This window comes from Leuciscus leuciscus (genome assembly GCF_965113295.1).
Source record: "Leuciscus leuciscus genome assembly, chromosome: 7".
Taxonomy (NCBI): Eukaryota; Metazoa; Chordata; class Actinopteri; order Cypriniformes; family Leuciscidae; genus Leuciscus; species Leuciscus leuciscus.
Window position 1 is genome coordinate 30,412,015 of NC_138731.1, and position 14,381 is coordinate 30,426,395.

At 36.4% G+C, this 14,381-nt stretch overlaps 1 protein-coding gene across 2 annotated transcripts; it reads left to right on the plus strand.

Annotated features, from left to right (window-relative positions):
- Positions 1–604: 604 nt before the first annotated feature.
- On the plus strand, positions 605–14,134 carry srpx (sushi-repeat containing protein X-linked). 2 transcript variants are annotated; one of them, XM_082175108.1, is made up of 10 exons: positions 606–767; positions 5,367–5,414; positions 5,767–5,958; positions 7,858–8,034; positions 8,145–8,271; positions 8,438–8,559; positions 11,262–11,441; positions 11,751–11,884; positions 13,287–13,408; positions 13,575–14,134. In XM_082175108.1, exons 1-10 carry the CDS (start codon positions 701–703, stop codon positions 13,750–13,752), a joined length of 1,347 nt encoding a protein of 448 aa, XP_082031234.1. In that variant the 5' UTR covers positions 606–700; the 3' UTR covers positions 13,753–14,134. The 2 variants fall into 2 exon arrangements, with proteins under 2 accessions (XP_082031235.1, XP_082031234.1); XM_082175109.1 differs by lacking the exon at positions 5,367–5,414 and having other exon boundaries at positions 605–767.
- The last annotated feature ends 247 nt before the right edge of the window (positions 14,135–14,381 follow it).

The following is a 14,381-nucleotide window of genomic DNA, read 5'->3' on the forward strand; positions in this document are numbered from 1 at the left end:
CAATAAGTTGACAACATGTGTTTTACATTGCTTTAACTCATCAAAATAAGTTAAGCAATAAAACAAAAAAACTTTGTTTTACAAGTTATACAAGATTTCACAAATTTTTAAGTCAGTTTAATGTAATTTAAGTTGAAATGACTTAACCAAGGTGATTGTACTTTAAAATATAAGGCAGCAACTAATTAAATTTTTTTTTTTTTTTTTTACAGTGTATACAACTCCACTTTTACTTTTGAGGACATTCCCTGTATTTCAGTAGTCCCGGTATTCTGTCTAAAATCCTACAATACTAATGGTGATTGGTGAAATGTCTATGTAGACCAAAAATAATTTGAACTAAATCTTTTCAACTTCTTTAACTGTTCAGTGCATAATTTCCCCCTTAAATATACAAGAAGTATTCTAAAAAAAAGTTAAATAGGACTCGAATAATAAATTATACAAATAATAATCATTTAACTGTTACTTAAGTGTCCCAATAGCCTACTTTTTAGGGTCACTGTAAGCAGCACTAATAACAGTACACATTTTATCATAATTATACATACACCAAAAGTCCCCGCGCCGCTCTGTGCGCGCGCTCGCGCTGGATGAAGAGCTCTCGTATTTCTATTGAGGAGGCGGGCTCGGGCTTGTGCTCTGGTTCTATCGTAGGAATGTACCCGAGGTCTCCCAGCAGCTCCTGGACTTCCTAAAGATGGACACCTGGATGTGTGTGTATATGATAGTGGGACTGCAGCTGTCCGGAAGCTTTGCGTATGACGGTAAGAGAGCCATCCAAACGGATCCTGTTGAGTCTCGCGCTCTGACCTTTAATCAATCAAAATGTGTTGAGCAATACTTATCAAACTAATGCAAAGTTGTGCAAAAATCTGAGGAAATAGAGTATTTGTGCATTTGAGAGTTTCCCCGTGCTGTTTCTGCTTGATTTTCTGTATTAGGCACAGTATATTTCAACAGAGCTCAGAGTGTTTACGTGGACGCTTTTGGGGCTGTTTGGGGGGAAAGAAGGGGGTAAGTTTCTTAAATCCAGGAAAAAGACACTGACCTCTTTCATATGAAAATGCACTGATGACTTGTCACCAGTAGGACACTGCGCGCCCGGTCGAAGTGCTCAATACTGATGGGACATATCTTTTAAATGCTTCGTCTTTAAAATATATGTGATTAGTGACACACAGTAATACTGTAATAATGTCTTCTGGACAGTAGGTCAACAGTGTGCCCGAAGAGTCAGCAAAGGTTTAATGGGAACATTTACAAAATGTCCAAGCATAGGCTATAGAGCAGACATGTTCAACAGTCTTTTGTCTCAAGATCTCAAAATCCCTTTTGGACTTCTAGCAGGACAATTCATATTAATACCATGCACTTTTAATATTAAGTTTGTTCATTATTCTTCATTATCTATTTACTGTTATTTTTAGGCAGATTTTCAAGTGCCTACTCAATAGGGTCTTGCAGATCTAAAGATTGTCTTATTCATCATGAGTCATTTCCTTGGTTAAGTCTCAAGTCAATAGAATCAAATAGTAATTATATGATACAATGACATTGAATTTACAAGAAGTTATACATGCAAAATATGAAACAAGCAATAAAGCATCACTGGAGGTGTGTATTAATATGCTGGTGGTGTTGTGCTACTCACTGTCCCTCAGGCTATGCTAACGGGGCTATGGAGTCTGGGACTGCTATTTAGAAATGTGTCTGATGTTTTGATAAGTTATTTACATGTTATGAAAAAAAATTTGTTTTAACTAAAAAATCTAGGATTTTTGTGTATCCAGATCTAGATACTGTCCACTTTCCCATTACTAGATTATGGTTGCTAAGCCTGTACCTGATCAACCAATGTAAATGGTAATTTTAGGAATCTATATAACATTTTAATCTACTTTGTGCTTTGGTTTATGTTTGCTTCATCAGTATTGTTGTTTGTATCAGACTAAGGAGGGTCTTTTGAAGTATTGCTGTATATTAGTGAGGGCAAAAATGCATTTTACTTCCAGAAAACATTGTGATGAAGTAATGTGTTTATATTCCAGCAGAAGCAGTTCACACTTGCTTACATTCACCGTGTGCACCTCGGTCCCTTCAAACCTTCATGGTGTCTCACTCCAAGATTTTATTTGTTTAGAAAATTAATGAAAAAGGAGTCTTGCTTGGACTTGCTTAGACATGCACATTTCCTGTGCTTCTGGAAACACACAATTGAAAAAGCTGAAGAGATGCATGTGTTGTGGTGGTAGAACTAATTACTCTAAATTACCAATCTCCATTTCAAGCACTGTTAGAGTGAGACCACGGCTGGGAATGTAATTCAATGCGGAGTGACTGTGTGAGGTTGTTGTCCTGTCTTTGGGTTTTAGGTTGTGGTTGTGGTCCAGGCTACAGTTTGTAAATGCATGAGAGGTCCAATTTACAAAATACAACAGACCATCAGACTCACATATTGGCTTTATTTGCATGTGTAAAGTAAACGCCAGTAAAATAAATGATGCGTTTTGGTAAATTATCTCAAATGATTTACATTGTTTATTCACAAAGACTGGGTGGCTATTTGTGTTTGTGTATTTTATGGCCTTGTGAACACAAACACAGACTCATGCTGGCTAAAACTTGAAGACATGTTGCAAGATTAAGATTGAACAGACACAGACTGTCCACATAACACGGTCCTGACTCGAACTAGTATGAGTGAATGCATGTAGCTGTAAAACAGCCACATGCCCAAACTCGAATGAATTTAACATTCTGAGCTATTATTTGTCTAATGTGAATCAGTAGCTTTCAGAGATTAACTCTTTTGGATGAGCAAAGCTTGTTGCATATATATGAGAGAGAGAAAACACATTGATGTGGGGGGACAATAGTTTCAAACTAAAATGTAAAAAAGAAATGAAGACAAACCTTGACAATAAAAGATTTTTAAAAGTCTAAAGGCTGTTTAGTGAGTGTAGTTTGAATATGTGGGCAGTTTCTGAAACATATGTAAGTAAGCCTTATGTAGTTTGAATATATTGACATTTGTAGAGAGATTTGAAGGTTGAAGCGTGTTGAGTGGTTGTTAGCCAGTTGTTAATGTGCTCTGGGTGGCTGCTAAGGTGTTGCTAAGGTTTATTTGTGTGGTTACAAGCATTTTTTCAGTGGTTGCTAAGGTGTTTGGTCAATGTGTGGTGGCTGATGGATTGATATAAACATAATTAGTCTATAATTCCCCGTCAGTCTGTAGAATAAGGTTAACTAAACTCCACACACATAAGAGCTGTGAATCCATGAGGCTGGAACTGTTGCAGACACTGAACATGGGGAGCCTGAGGGATCTTGCTTTCTTATGACTAATGTCTGCAAAACGTTCATCCAAATCCAGTTTTAAGTTAAACATGGTAGAAGTTGTGAAATCTTTTCAACAGAAACTATATGTTTTAGTTGACAAAGTTTTCTGTAAGTGGAAACTCCCTCTGTTTGAAGTATACGTGTGTGTGTGTGTGTGTGTGTGAGAGAGAGAGAGAGAGAGAGAGAGAGAGAGAGAGAGAGAGAGAGAGAGCAAATCTCAGTGAGTATTCTGGGTTACACAACGTTCTGCTGAGCTTAACAGAATGGAACAGGAAAACTCATCTGCCAAATGGAGCACACACACACCTACACACATGATCCCTGTGGAGTGTTTTCCATGATAGAAGTTGGAAAACTGTGGTCCTGTCATGATTCACCTCTAGCTCTGCATTAACATTGTGTGTGTATGTGTATGTATATGTGTTTGCTGCTCTGTCTCTCTCAAGTTCTTGTTACTCCATCAGAGGGAGCTTTGATCTAACTTGCTGTGTGATCAGCCATCCACTCACTTACACACACACACACACACACACACACACACACACACACACACACACGAGCCAAGAGAACAGAACTAGAGGGAATAAAAAAAGCGAATCCGCGTGAATGCAGCCTCTAGTTTTTTTTGTGTTTGATCCCAATCTAAGAGGGCAAAATGTGGGTAATGGAGTTTTCCATGATTTATTGAAGCAGGTCTTGTTTTAAGTTTCATTGGAGTATGGATCACTTACTTTCATAATACAGTAAGTACAACTCACCGAATTAGATGGAATAGAACACTGAAACCTGTTTCTGTTGGAGAACATTACTGTTTTTCCTGCAGCATGGTGGAGGATGAAATTACACGTTGACTGTTGTGAAGGAGCTTCTGTTATGACACTGAATGTAAATAAGCAAGAAAAATTGGTAGCTACTAGTCTGACCTCTGAATAAAGCCATGCCAACATCTATTCCATCTAGTCATGTTCCCTGTAAAGCATGTTATCCTAATATAGTGTCCTATGTTATTTTATGTGGCTGCCATTTTCACTGCATCGCAACATGACACACTGTAATTCACTTAATTACCAGCAGGGGTCATTGTTGCATTTCATGCCATGTCAATAAATACAACATACCCATTTCAGTGAAAGCCTAGCTATGAAAGCCTGTTTAAAAATATAAATGTAAGAATAAAAAAATATATATATATATGATAAAGATAAAGTATATATATATATATGAAAGTCACATTGTGAGATTGTGAATAAATGCAGTACTTACCATTCAAACGTTTGGGGTCAAGATAGATAGGTATTTATAGATAGATCGTTTTTTTTTTGCTGTGTTTTTGTCTTTTAACATACTGTTTTTGTCTCATATACTCACCAAGGCTGCAATTATTCGATACAGTAAAAAAAAAAAAATGAAAACAGTAATATTGTGAAATGTTATTACAATTTAAAATAACTTCTATTTTAAAATGTAATGTATTCCTGTGATGGCAAAGCTGAATTTTCAGCATCATTACTCTAGTCTTCAGTGTCACATGATCCTTCAGAAATCATTCTAATATGCTGATTTGGTGCTAAAAAATATTACTTATTATCAATGTTGAAAACAGTTGAGCTGCTTAATAATTTTCTGGAAACGGAAATTCTTTTTTCCAGGATTTTGTGATGAATAGAAAGTTCAAAAAGACAGCATGTTTTTTTCATTATAAATGTTGTTACTGAAATTTTTTTTTTTTTTTTATCAATTTAATGAGTCCATGCTGAATAAAAATATTAATCCCTTAAAAAAAAATCGTACTGACCCCAGATTTTTGAACGATAGTGTACACAATTACCTTTTTTATTCTGAGGCTTCCATAGTTAGCAGACTGAACATACAACTATTACAAGATATTACAACAAAAAACAAACTGTGGTTTGTTTTGTTCTAATATAGTCACACAGAATACAAATGATTCTAGTTGAACTGAATCTGAAATTCTGCGGTCATGCCAACTCTTCTTGCTTGTGCTGTCCTAAACTGTTTTGCAGGCTCTGGATACTGGCCATACACTGACGATGAAGATGTGCGACACACAGGTGAAAACATGCAAGGACATACTACATTAAATGCACATGTTGATCCCAAAAACCCATTACACAGAACTTAAACCCTTCTCTCAGTGAAACACTCTTACCACATCTTAACACACAAGCGCTGCTGTCAGAACACATACACTCACAACACAGAAGACACTACATCTCTGACTGCCTGCTTAGGCTTCAGGCCTCTGATTGCTTCCTCTTCTGTGGCTGTGCTACTTTATCTTTGTTCACGTTTTCTCCATTCATGTCTGGATTATGCCAGTTGTCAAGGTAAGCTTTGAAGGCCGTGTTTTGTTATGACTCAGTGTCTTTGCGTACATGTGTGATAACGTATGTCTCTCTCTAGGTGTGCCGTGGTGCGCCCCAGTGAAAGTCAAACATGGTCACGTCAGCTGCCAGACACCACGCGGAGAGCGTTATAAGAACGTTCTGGGAACTCGGTGCAAGATCCGCTGTAAGACGGGCTACGAGATGCACGGCAGCAGCGAGATTCTCTGTATGGCCAGCAAACAGTGGTCAGGAAACTACGCATGCAGAGGTTAACATTTACTGAGCTCAATCATAAGATCATATTGCCTATTAATGCTGACGTGTTAACTCACTTGAATGATTAAGGAAAGGATTAAGGCATAATCAATTCTATATTTTAACAATGATTTTAATGCATTCATCAATCAATTCATAATCACAAATTATTTGTTTACTTTTTTTCATTTATTTACACTACCGTTCAAACGTTTGGAGTCAGTAAAATTAGGAAGTCTCCTATGCTCTCCAAGGCTGCATTTATATGATCAAAACTACAGTAAAAAACAATAAAACGGTAAAGCAATATTGTGAAATATTATTACAATTTAAAATAACTTTTTTCTATTTGAATATATTTTAAAATACAATTTATTCCAGTGATGGCAAAGCTGAATTTTCAGCATTATTACTCTGTCACATGATCCTTCAGAAATCATTCTAATGCTGATTTGCTGCTCAAGAAACATTTCTTATTATTATCAATGTTGAAAACAGTTGTGCTGATTAATATACAGTACAGGTCAAAAGTTTGGAAACATTACGTTTTTTTATATTTTTGAAAGAAGTCTCTAATGCTTATCAAGGCTGCATTTATTTGATCAAAAATACAGAAATATTACAACTTAAAATAAGTTTTCTATTTGAATATACTTTTAAAAATATTTTATTCCTGTGATGCAAAGCTGAATTTTCAGCATCATTACTCCAGTCTTCAGTGTCACATGTGACATCCAGTCTATCACATGATCCTTTAGAAATCATTCTAATATTCTGATTTATTATGAGTGTTGGAAACAGTTCTGCTGCCTAATATATTTGATGAATAAAAGGTTAAAAAGAACTGCATTTATTCAAAATAAAAAATATTTTCTAATAATATAAATCTTCTTTATTATCACTTTTTATCAATTTAACACATCCTTGCTGAATAAAAGTATTGATTTATTTAAAAAAAAAAAAGAAAAAAAATTACTGACCCCAAATTACTGACCAGTAGTGTATATTGTTATAAAAGATTTCTATTTTTTTAAAAATTTGCTTCTTTTTATTTCTTTTTCTTTTTATACTTTTTATTCATCAAAGTATCCTAAAAAAGTATAACAGGTTATGAAAAAATATTAAGCAGCAGAACTGTTTCCAACTTTGATAATGAATCATCATATTAGAATGATTTCTAAAGGATCATGTGATAGACTGGAGTAATGATCCTGAAAATTCAGCTTTGCATCACAGAAATAAATGATCATTTAAAGTATAAGAAATTGAAAACCAATTATTTTCAATTGTAATAATATATCACAATATTAAAAAAAAATTCTGTATTTTTGATCAAATAAATGCAGGCTTGATGAGCAGAAGAAACTTCTTTCAAAAACATTAAAAATAATAATGTTTTCAAACTTTTGACCTGTACTGTATATATATATATTTTTTTGTTTGTGGATTTTTTGATGAATAGAAATTGCAAAAGAACAGCATTTATTTGAAATAGAAATCTTTTGTAAATGTCTTTACTTTCACTGTTGATCAATTTAATGCATCCTTGCTGAATAAAAGTATTAATTTCTTTTAAAAAATCTTACTGACCCCAAACTTGATTTTGAATAGTAGTGTCTTTTTTATGTTTTTATTAATTGATTATTTTTAATGACCAAACTTTAAATTCATTAATCTTTTTTTGCCACATGCTGAAAGTTTGATTGTTGAGTGTATCTATTTTAATTCATTTATTGATTTCCCAGTTGTTGCTTTTTATAATTCAATTGATCAGTTTCTCAACTGACTGATTCCTGAAGAAATCTCAAGACACAGCTTAGTACTGGCCACAACCAGCCACATGTCAGTCAGCAGCTGAATGACACGTGAATTTATTTGGATTGACAGCAGTGATTGTCCATTATGTTTACAGAAGTCCGCTGTCCTAAACTGACCATGCCAACTAACGGAGGTTTTAAGTGTTCAGACGGGTCTTACTTCAACTCCCGCTGCCAGTTTTTCTGCTCACCAGGATACACACTCCGTGGAGACCACAGCGCCACCTGCCAAAGCAGCAGAACGTGGAGCGGGGGCAACTGTGTGTGCCTGGGTGAGTGAAACAGTCATTGAGCACTCACTAATATTCATTTACAGATTTGGATTGATGACATAGGCCTAGTATTTAGGTGATAAGGCATGTAAAGGTGCTTTCTGTCTCAGATGTGGATCCCCCAGTTATTAAGTGTCCTAATATAAAGGAGAAGACAGCTGAACCAGGAAAACTCACTGCCAAATTGACATGGGACACGCCAGAGGGCAAAGACACAGCGGACGGCATCCTAACAGAGTCAGTGAATCAGTTTTATGCTCACTCAGTTCAGTGGTCTTTATTCAAAAATGTTTTACCCCTCAATGCCAAGATTGACCAAAGAGAATCACTGAATTCACAATAATTCACATCTAATCACTGTCTAGATTCTTGTTGTGAGAAACCATTGTTGTTGTTGTTGTAGTGTTATACTGAAAGGAAATCCACCAGGCTCGCAATTCCCAGAAGGGAATCATAAATTATCATACACTGTGTTTGACCGTGCTGAGAACAAGGCGACCTGCAGGTTCAATGTTCGAGTGAGAGGTAAGTTCTTTAGTGAAATATTTAATGTTTGAAATGTTTAATCATTTACTCGTGATTTAAGTCAAGTTATTCTTTGAAATTGCTTAGCTAAACAAAGAGCAACTAAAAATGTTAGCTACAAAATATACATTTAAGCTCTTTTAGAAGGTAACATATTTAAATATGTACAGCTGTGGTCAGAATTATTGGCACCCCTGGTGAATATGATCAAAGATGGCTGTAAAAATAAATCTGCATTGTTTATCCTTTTGATCTTTCATTCAAAAAATTTGCAAAACTCCAACCTTTTATTGAAGTAAATGAATTGAAAGTGGGGGGAAAATCACATTATGAAATAAACGTTTTTTTCTCCAAAACACATTGGCCATAATTATTGGCACCCTTTTATTAATTACTGCCTTTTTGCAACCTCCTTTTGCCAAGATAACAGCTCTGAGTTTTCTCCTATGCCTGATAAGTTTGGAGAACACCTGACTAGAAATCAGAGAGCATTCCTCCATACAGAATCTCTCCAGATCCTTCAGATTCCCAGATCCATGTTGGCGCTTCTTCTCTTCAGTTCAACCCACTCATCCTCTATAGGGTTCAGGTCAGGGACTGGGATGGTCATGACTGAAGCTTTCTTTTGTGCTCAGTGACACATTTTTGTGTTGATTGTGATGTTTGTTTTTGGACCACTGTCCTGATGGAAGATCCAGCCACGGCCCATTATCAGATTTCTAGCAGAGGCCATCAGGTTTTGATTTTTAATCTGTTGGTATTTGCTAGAATTCATGATACCATGTATCTGAACAAGATGTCCAGGACCTCCAGCAAAAAAATAGGCCCACAACATTAAAGATCCAGCAGTATATTTAACCGTGGGCATGGGGTACTTTTTATCCCTGTGTGCACCAAACCCATCTGGTGGATTTTCTGCCAAAAAGCTCTTTTTTTAGTTTAATCTGACCATAGAACCTCATCCCATTTAAAGTTCCAGTCGTGTCTGACAACTGAATATGCTGGAGTTTGTTTTTGGAGGAGCGAGGAGGATTTTTCTTGAAACCCTCCCAAACAACATGTGGTGATGTAGGGGTTGTTTGATTTATTTGAAGGCTTTTTGACCTCAAGGCTCAACGAATCTCTGCAATTCTCCATTTGTGATCCTTGGAGAGTCTTTGGCCACTCAAACTCTCCTCCTCACCGTGCATTAAGACAATATAGACACACGCCCTCCCTCTTCCAGGCAGATTCATAACATCTTTAGTTAATTGGAACTTCTTAATTTTTGCCCTGATGGTGGAAGTGTGGATTTTCAATGCTTTAGCTATTTTCTTACAGCCACTTTCTATTTTGTGATGCTCAACAATCTTTTGCTGCACATCAGAACTATATTCTTTGGTTTTACTCACTGTGATGGATGATTAAGGGAATTTGGCCTTCCTCATATTTATACACCTGTGAAACAAACAAGCCATAGCTAGACAATTTCATGTTTAGTCTACCTGGTGTAATAAAACATGTAAATATTCATGAAAACATACTTCAGAGATATTTTACTCATAAAACATACTAGGGGTGCCAATAATTGTGGCCAACGTGTTTTGGAGAAAAACATTTATTTCATAATGTGATTTCCCCCCTACTTTCAATTCTTTTACTTCAATGAAAGGTTAGAGTTTTGTGAATTTTTTTAATGAAAGATCAAAAGGATTAACAATGCAGATTTATTTTTACAGCCATCTTCGATCATATTTACCAGGGGTGCCAATAATTCTGACCACAACTGTACATTACTGTTCAAATGTTTGTGTAACATGTATGTTCTGTGTTCCCCCCTTCATTATGTTTCATTTTGGTTTAGTCCTGTGACCTAGTTTTCCCCAGTCTGTTTGATTAGTCATTTCATTCACCTGTTCCTTGTCATTCACTCATCAGCTCCCTTTGATTGCCCATGCATTTATACCCTGTGTTCTCCCTCAGTCGTTGTCCGTTCACGTTAATGTTATGTTGTTTAAGTTAGTGTCTCCTGAGTTTTTATATTAAATACTGTTATTCCTCTTCTCTGTGCTTTTCACTACACCACGTACCGTAACAGTTTGGGGTTGGAAAGATTTTTTTGATGTTTTTCAAAGAAGTTTAATGCTCAACAAGGCTGCATAAATTTGATCTAAAACACAATAATAAAGCACTGTGAAATATTAATGTTAAATGTTTTCCATTAATATATTTAAAAATGTAATTATTCTTATAGCATAATTATTACTCTTTAGTGTCCCATGATCCTTCAGAAATCATTCGAATATGCTGTTTTGGTGCTCAAAAAACATTTCTTATTTTTAACATTGTTGAAAATAGTTGTACTGATTACATTTTTTCTAGAAAGCTTGATAATTTCCCCCCCCCCAGAATTCTTTAGAGAGATCAAATTAACAGCACTTATATGAAATATAAACCTTTTGTAAAATTGTATTGATTAGTTTAGTGCATCCTTTCTGAATAAAAATATGAATTCCTTAAAAAACAAAAACAAAAGTATTAATTCCTTAAAACAAAAACTGACCGCAAACTTTTGAACGGCAGTGTGTGTGTTACTGGAAAAGCTAAACTGTAGTTGGTGGCATCCTTGCTTTTGTTTAGTTGCAGAGCATTGCAAAATGTGTTGGCATTGTGATATATGAATGTGTGTAAGGTAATAAGTGTGTGTTATGTACACATTGTAGTGCGTCGCTGTACTCCTCTCTCTGTCCCTGACAACGGCTGGATGAAATGTGACAGTGCGGGTGATAATTACGGGGCCACGTGTGAATTCCGCTGTCTGGGAGGCTACGAGCTAAAGGGCAGCGCTGCCAGAGTCTGCCAGTTTAACATGGAATGGTCTGGCCTGGAGACTTCCTGTGCCTGTACGTAACACACATTAACATCTCACAAACACCTTAGCCAGAGATATTCCTTGCATTAAACATTATACGCCCTTAAATGCAAGATTGCATAGCATTCCTAAATAAGAATGATGCTGCTTATTCTGGCAGAATATTTATATTTAATATTGTGAGGCAAAATGCTAGAGGAAACGATTACAATTTTCATGACAGAATTATTCACATTCTTCTTATGCGATTAAACCTCACAGTTCATGTAAAATTCATGATCTTACTCTTACTTTCCTGCCCTCTGGTGAATAACATCCTAATGATTTGTTTTATTAAAAGCCATGAATATTAATGTCGGTGTGCGGTCTGCTGCTGCATTGTTGGACCAGTTCTATGAGAAACGGCGCATTTTGATCATCTCAGCCCCCTCGGCTGCCAATCACTACTACAGATTCCAAATGACTAATTTACAGGTACAAGATTAATATCTGCCTCTTTATTCTATTTATTCTACAAAAATAAAGCATATAAAGCTTGGTCGGAATGTTTTAAGTAGTTTGAAAAGCTTGACATTTTAAATTGTTTTAAATTTGGAGAAGTTTTAAAAGCTTAAAGTTTTAAAAGCTCGAAGTTTTAAGTTTAAAGCAGAGGTGCAAAGTCCAGGTTCAGAAAGTAAAAGTCCTCCTCAGTATTTTGTTCCAATCACCTGGATTTGCTAATTAACACAGTTTTTCAGCCAGGACATAGAACTAATTAGTGCATGGGTGGAATAAACATATGGCAGGACTTTTACTTTCTGACCCCTGGACTATACACCTCTGGTTTAAAGTAGTTCAAAAATAGTTAGCTCAATGTGTGTGTGTGTGTGTCTGTGTGTACTTGTACAACTATCTTTGTGATGATCAGTTTGAGCGTGTGTGTTGGCACAACTATCTTTGTGATGACCAGTTTGATTTTTAGGGCTGGGTCACACCAAGCCGACGGTCGGCCGTCGGGCAATGTTGGGCCGTTTTTGAGTGTCGGTCGGGATAGTTTTATCGCTGTGTTTGGCACCGTTGGCTCTAGTCGGATGCCTTCCGGGTTTTTTGGGCTGATTCAGCATGTGAAATTGGCGTTGGGCCGCCGGTGAGAGAGAGATCTCTGATTGGCTGTTCAGCTTAGTAAACAGAATAAAAGCGAAAGCGAACAAAAAAGTCAAGACAGTACAGACAGAAGGCTGTTATAATTTTACGTCATCTTACCCGAGCATTCGAATGCACTAATATTTCCATAATAAAATGAGGCGACTGGAATGAAAAACTGATTAGCTTGATTGATATTCAAAACAGTAAGCAAGTGCGGCTTTATTTACGGTTTGTATATCTGCAGTCCTAGTTTCGGTTTTCCTTTTTGAATGATGAGAATATACCATTGATGCCTGCTGATATAAACAGTTATTAACTTATACTCAGGCACAGAACACACGTGCTAGTTGACAGTCGCCTTTAAGTCCTTTTGGTGTGTTCAAGCGCAGCTTTTTGGCCGAGACGCAGCAACACAGTCAACTTTTGTCGCCACTAGTTCTTTGACTTCGGCTTGGTGTGTCCCGGGCTTTAGACCATCGGAGTGAGGACAAAGAGATTAAAGTGAGGACATTTTGACTGGTCCTCACTTTCTGAGACCCATTTAAAGGCCTGTTTGGGGGTCAAGACTTGGTTTTACAGTAAGGGTTGGGGTTAGGCACTTAGTGTCTTACCTAGGGTAAGGAGTTAGAGATTGCATTGTGTCAATGAATGTCCTCACAAAGATAGATAAACAACAATGTAAATGTAAAAATGATGGAATAATAAATACATACACACATGTAAAGTAAACTGGATGATTTGTATTGTGCAGCATGCTCAGTGTGGTCTGGACTTAAGGCATGTGACAGTGATTGAGCTGGTGGGGGTGTATCCAGCTCAGATCGGCCGCATCAGACACAGACTCATCCCTCCAGGGCTGGCTCTACAACTCAGGTACTTGATTACAGTGCTTGAAAGAAAGCTCTAAATTAACATTCTTTAAACGATGTTTGGTAGATAAGAACTTGTGAATTGCTCCCACTAGAAAGCACCTCCTGATACGCATCATTCTACTGAATGTCCAGTAAATGTGTGTGTGTGTTTTGTTTGTGTGGGGCAGGTTGCTACTGCAGCTGTCTCAGAATTCCTTTAGCATGGTTCTGCTGGACAAACAGGGTGTGGATAAGCAACGCTACACTTTCCCCATCACATCAGCAGAGATCTTTACCACCATTGACACGTTTCCCCTCCGCACTGAGGAGGCCATACTACAGAAAGAGGCTGGACAGAGCTGCTAGATGTATATATACAGTGCACACATCATTTTCTACTGGGTATAAAGCAAACCACACTACAAGAGAGAGTCTGGATAGAGCTGCTACATCTTATCATATATTGTAAACATACACACATGCACACACATCTCTCAATATGAATGCATGAGTGAGTCTTTGTTGTTTGTCTTTTTATGATGTTCTGCTCTATTTGATTTGTCTGTTGTCTCTATTTATGTCAGAGTGGACGGTCTACTTTTCTTAAGAAATACTACCAAAGCAATATTAATGTAATAAAAGCCCGTTTGATGATTGAAATTTGAGAGCATGAGACTCTGCTTTTTTAAAAGGCTGTTATGGTTTATCTGTGTTCTTTGGTTTGGCAAATAAATATGGAATAAATATATTTTGGCATGTTATATTATGATTTCTTACAAGTAGTGAATCAGCTTTGCTTTAAAATATATATATAAAGTATATTATGTAATGTTTGAAAAGCTATTGTAAGAGTCAGTGGAAGCCATTTTGTTGCAATGTAAAAAAAAATGATCACAAAGAAATTATTACAAAGACTCGTGACAAATCAAGAGAGCAATAATGTGATCTTTTTAACCAGCTAGTTTAGCCACTTTATCACAAAATAATATTTATTA